The sequence below is a fragment of the Bufo bufo genome, chromosome 6 (assembly GCF_905171765.1).
Source record: "Bufo bufo chromosome 6, aBufBuf1.1, whole genome shotgun sequence".
NCBI lineage: Eukaryota > Metazoa > Chordata > Amphibia > Anura > Bufonidae > Bufo > Bufo bufo.
Window position 1 is genome coordinate 156,384,150 of NC_053394.1, and position 6,000 is coordinate 156,390,149.

The 6,000-nt window shown below is 44.0% G+C and overlaps 1 protein-coding gene across 2 annotated transcripts in view; it reads right to left on the reverse strand.

Moving 5' to 3' along the window:
• Nucleotides 1-5,444, reverse strand: part of CCN5 (cellular communication network factor 5) — a 35,994-nt gene extending 30,550 nt beyond the window's left edge. For both annotated transcript variants that reach the window (XM_040437597.1, XM_040437596.1), the window contains exon 1: nt 5,322-5,444. In XM_040437597.1, coding sequence (XP_040293531.1) covers nt 5,322-5,375 — 54 coding nt within the window. In that variant the 5' untranslated portion in view covers nt 5,376-5,444. The remainder of the gene's footprint in view (nt 1-5,321) is intronic.
• Between the last annotated feature and the right edge of the window lie 556 nt (nt 5,445-6,000).

The following is a 6,000-nucleotide window of genomic DNA, read 5'->3' on the forward strand; positions in this document are numbered from 1 at the left end:
CCAACCCCTAAGGATTCCTCACACCTTTAACAGCTGTCTTGACTAAGTCCCCAACACATATGCACATTCGGTTTGGCCAAGCATGTTTGTGCTTTTAATGGGAGGAGAAAGCCACTCATCTCCAGGGAGAACAAAAGAATTTGGTGAAAAATGTAATTTACCTTATCCTTCTCTCCCCCAAAATCATCTCTTGAGGCAGAGTTGGGAGCTCCTTAAACAAATTAATAGTTGTCCTTCCTGCAAAAACAGTAGGTTTGGCCGACAGTTCACTAATGTGTGTAAGGGATTTACCCCTACAAGCTAGCTACTGATGAAGCATACTCCATTTGCCAGTGAGGCACAGCTGGCTTGTGATATCAGCTAGGTGTAAAGTTTGGTTCACAGGCCATTCTGTGGTTGGCACCAATCTCTGATTTCGAAACACAATTTTTTTGTTTTTGTTCAGTACAGAAGAAGCACTTAAAAATGAAGTGAGAAAATTTTTATTCATTTTTTCACGGAATACAACCAATGATGAGGTCCAGGTTTAAGTCCTGAGTGGTAAACTCACAGACACTTCTTGAAGCAAATAAAAAACCAAATTTTTCTGGTCACAGGGATCTTGGTAGTTACAATCATTTTAAGTGGTACATACGTGCAATAGTTACAGTCTCTTGAAGAGGTACAGTAAGGGTTCATTCACACATCTGTGTGTGTTTTGTGGATCTTTGAAAACCTTTGAAAAGCCCTAAATTGACTGAAATAAATGCGGAACAGAATTGCGGACGTGTGAATGGACCCTAACTTGATGGTTTCTCTCACATTTGGGGGGTACTCCCTACCGCAGCGTGACCCACCTAGGTGTTGCAACAGCCTCCTGATATCTCTAAGACCATTAAGCTACTGGCATCTCAGGGGGTCTCTTTGACCATTGACCATCTGATATTGTGATGTCTGATAAAAAACCTTTGAAAAGCCCTAAATTGACTGAAATAAAACATTATACTCACCCCTTTCTCCACTGCCGTTCTATGAGTGCATGGTACGGTTCTCCAGCCCCTATTTGTTTACAAACTTCAGCGGGGACATGGCAGTACACAACCTATGTCCACTGCAGCCAATCAGTGTCCTCAGTGATCTAACACTGAGGACAATGACTGGCTGCAGTAGTGATGTGCTGCACCCCGACAATCACAGTGTCGGTGACGTGCCAGGTTACAGCACAAGACTGCTGCAACTAAAGATGAGCGAATTTCTTAAAAGTTCGATTCAGCTGATTCACCGAATTTCACCCAAAAATGTATTACTTCGTCACGAAGTGCATTTTTTTGTACACTGACCAAAAATATAAATGCAACACTTTCTGTTTTGCTCCCATTTTGCATGAGCTGAACTCAAAGATCTGAAACATTTTCTACATACACAAAAGACCCATTACTCTCAAATATTGTTCACAAATCTGTCTAAATCGGTGTTAGTGAGCACTTCTCCTTTGCCAAGATAATCCATCCCACCTCACAGGTGTGGCATGTGAAGGTGCTTATTAGACAGCATGAATATTGCACAGGTGTGCCCTAGACTGCCCACAATAAAAGGACACTCTGAAATGTGCAGTTTGATCACACAGCGCAATGCCACATATGTTGCAACGTTTGAGGGAGCGTGCAATTGGCATGCTGACTGCAGGAATGTCTACCAGAGCTGTTGCCCGTGCAATAAATGTTCATTTCTCTACCATAAGACGTCTCCAAAGGCGTTTCAGAGAATTTGGCAGTACATCCAACCGGCCTCACAACCGCAGACCACGTGTAACCACACCAACCCAGGACCTCCACATTCAGCAAAGAATTTCTGCACAAACTGTTAGAAACCGTCTCAGGGAAGCTCATCTGCATGCTCGTCGTCCTCAACGGGATCTGGACCTGACTGCAGTTCGTCGTCGTAACCGACTTGAGTAGGCAAATGCTCACATTCGATGGCATCTGGCACGTTGGAGAGGCGTTTTGCTCACAAATGAGTCCCGGTTTTCACTGTTCAGGGCAGATGGCAGACAGTGTGTGTGTCGTCGTGTGGGTGAGCGGTTTTTTGACGTCAACGCTGTGGATCGGGTGGCACATGGTGGCGGTGGGGTTATGGTATGGGCAGGTGTATGTTTTGGACAACGAACACAGGTGCATTTTATTGATGGCATTTTGAATGCACAGAGATACCGTGACGAGATCCTGAGGCCCATTGTTGTGCCATTTATCCACGACCATCACCTCATGTTGCAGCATGATAATGCACGGCCCCATATTGCAAGGATCTGTACACAATTCCTGGAAGCTGAAAACATCCCAGCTCTTGCATGGCCAGCATATTCACCAGACATGTCACCCATTGAGCATGTTTGGGATGCTCTGGATCGGCGTATACGACAGCGTGTTCCAGTTCCTGCTAATATTCTGTAACTTTGCACAGCTATTGAAGAGGAGTGGACCAACATTCCACAGGCCACAATCAACAACCTTATCAGCTGGTGAGGCAAATGGTAGTCACACCAGATACTGACTGGTTTTCAGATTTTCCCCCCAGTAAGGCAAAACTGTGCACATTTCAGAGTGGCCTTTTATTGTGGGCAGTCTAAGGCACACCTGTGCAATATTCATGCTGTCTAATCAGCACCTTAATATGCCACACCTGTGAGGTGGGATGGATTATCTTGGCAAATTAGAAGTGCTCACTAACACAGATTTAGACAGATTTGTGAACAATATTTGAGAGTAATGGGTCTTTTGTGTAGGTAGAGAATGTTTCAGATCTTTGAGTTCAGCACATGCAAAATGGGAGCAAAACCGAAAGTGTTGAGTTTATATTTTTGGTCAGTGTAAATAGCGGGTGCAATGGAAGGGAGCTGCAATAGCTCCGCCCCAGTCATTGTACCCATCAGATGCCGTGTTCGTACATGATCGTGCATCTGAGTGTAAAATTTACAATAAAAAAAAAATTTAATCAAACTTACCACCTCCATTCGCTCACGATGGGCCGGCCGCCGCCATATTGCTTAAAGATTTCGGCCGAAATCCTGTGCAGCGCCAGAATACGTCACCACGCCGGCTGGCGTAGTGACATATGACATCATCACGCCGGCCGACGTGATCATGTAATCTCGCGCCGCATGGAAGCAAGATGGAGGCTGGTGGCCCGTCACGAGCAAATAGAGGAGGAAAGTTAGAATTTGTTTGTTTATACTATTTCAGGTTAAATTGATTCGCTGACACGAAGCACGAGGAAATTCTGCTTCTAGGCGAATAGAATTTATCCTGAGGCTCAGATCGAATTCCACTTCGTGGGATTCGATTTGCTCATCTCTAGCTGCAGCCACTCAATGTCTCCAGTGGTAGACCACTCTTTAAAAATTCTACTTCAACAAACAAGCAAGAATTGATAGGAGCTGTAAATCATTTGGTTCAGTTGGAAAGGGGAATCTACCTGAAAAGAGGTGCACTTAAAAAATTCCAGAAACAGTGGCAGAATTGGATAGTAAAATCTGGTTTAGCCTCCAAGGACTTGACGAGATCATGGTTGGTAGACACCATGAGAGTAGTCAGCCTAGATCAGAGAAGTAGGACTGCCCATAGATGATCATTGGATAATGCAGCTGTGGATGGAGAGGTTAACTGTTGATAGGAATCAAGTATAGAACTTATTGAGGGTACAGAGGACACTGCATGGGGGAGGGAGGAAAAGGGGGAGGGGTTTTTGAGTGGTTTATTGTTGTATATGTTTTTTACTTGTGCACAGTGTGTTAAAAGAAAAAGAAAAATGATCTGATTTAAACCTAACCTAACTTGGCTTTATAGCACACAATTCAACATCACAATAACTTTGCAGTAATGTTCTATTTGTACCTTTTGTACTTTGGACTGTACATTACTTGCAGAAGGAGAATAACCATGCAGTGTCCCACTCCGTGATGGTCGTGGGGCCCTGTATAACTTTGGGGGTATGCATTATACCATGTCAATGTATTGCTGTGTGAACTGTAATTCCTTAAAACGGGCTGTTTTAAGATGGGCATGTTATTACAACTATTCACCTATAGGTAGTGCTGGCACCACACATATATATATATATATATATATATATATATATATATATATATATCTTAGGGTGTGCCAAGGCAGAGGGAAAAGGGAGGAAGTTAGTGGAGGAGTGAGGAGCAGAACAGGATAAGTCCATTATGTAGCTGCCATTTTAGCCCCTTGGCCCTGGTCAAGCTGAGGGAGTGGGAAGAACCTACCTACAGCTACCTAGCACAGACTAGAGTGAATTATGGATATAGAGAAAGTCTAGTGGAGATAGGAGCAGCATTAGCTTATGGACTCCGCAGCACCATTGACCAGGTGAAGCCTAAAAGCACCTGGACACAGCTGGACGACTAGACGCAAAGTTGCTCTGTTTCTGAAAGCAACCAGTGCAAACAATGGAGCAGAGGAATCATGCCTACCGTTAGGGAGACTGCCCTGTGGGTTGCCAAACACAAGGAGGAGTCATTATTATATCCAGTATCTGGTGGCTAGAGTGAGGACATAGTGAGGACAGTTAGAAAGGAACTCTATCATACCAGCCAAAGGAAAATCTCAATGCACCTATTGTCAAGCCTATTACCAGGATTACAGCTATACCAATCGTGTACGCATCATATGGGTTGTCACCCTTGCCATGTAAATGAACTGCACTAACTACCTCAAGGCAACTGATTAAGTAAAGGTTGTTTACAAGTATTGACTCCTCATCCTTTCTACCACCCTCCTTTTGCACCAAACGGTGCTGGTGTCATGAGCAACAGGGACCCTGCCTCTACGGCACCTAAAAAAAAACTACCACCAAGGGCACCTCAACCACTATCTGGCGGGCGATCCCTGGACACCAGAGTAGGCCCCGAAGAAACTGGTTCTAACCTTCCCTACACTGCATGACAGCCCAGGGAGCGCTACAGAGCTGTCAGTAAACTACTACTACCCCCATCGGCCCACAATAACTCTCATATTGCCCCTGCAGTCCAGATGCTGCAACCACAGGATTTGATTTTTGGTTCAGCCTTTACTGCTTCATGCAACTTTGGCCCTTGTCAGGTGCATGGGGCAACCAGATCTACCCCAACCAGACTAATCCCATACCAACTAAACCTACTACAGTCAGACTAATCCGATCCCAACTACACCAGCCCAACCAGAATAACCCTGTCTCAAACCCTAATGAAACTGTGCAGAGTGTGAAAGACTTGGCACAGGACACATACATGACTGAATATCTTGTCATGCTGTATTACCCATGAATTTAAACCCAGGTGATCTTACCTGAGACAAAGCGCATGCCAGAAGCACCAGGATTCCCCTGCAGCCTGGCATCATCCCAGCTTGTCTCTGCTGTGTGGACAGTCCGGTGCTGGCTGTGTAGGTCTGCAGAGCTGGGATGTTACTCACAGGCAGCAGTACAAACATCAGTCCCTTGGACTTTTGACAAGATTTGCTTTTTTTTTTTTTTAAAACGCGTCTTATTTCAGCTCATGTTTTTAACTCACCTAAAATCAATAAATCTGATAAAAAGAATGCAATTTAACTACAAGGAAAGTCACCACCACATATGGCAACCACATCCGCAAACATTCTGAAAAAAAAATGCCTCACTTTGTTGTGCATCTGTCTTTTTTGGTCAGTATTCACATCGTGTGTATTAGCTGTTTTTTATAAATCTGTTTTGCTTTTGATTGCTTTCTACCTCCTCTGGCTGGAGCCTTCTACTCTGTACTTCCCCAAGCTTACATATATTTTTATGGTTTTAAGATTTTTATACTTAAAGACATTTTATTTATTTTTTGTGGTGTAGGGCTTGTGGTGCGACTTTACAGGAGGTACATTTCTAATTAGATTACACAACTGAACTGCGTATATTGATGACAAGGTTCACAATCATTTGGCTAGATCTGCTGGTGAAAACAGTTTCACATGAAATATGGCAGAAAAGCAACTGCATTCA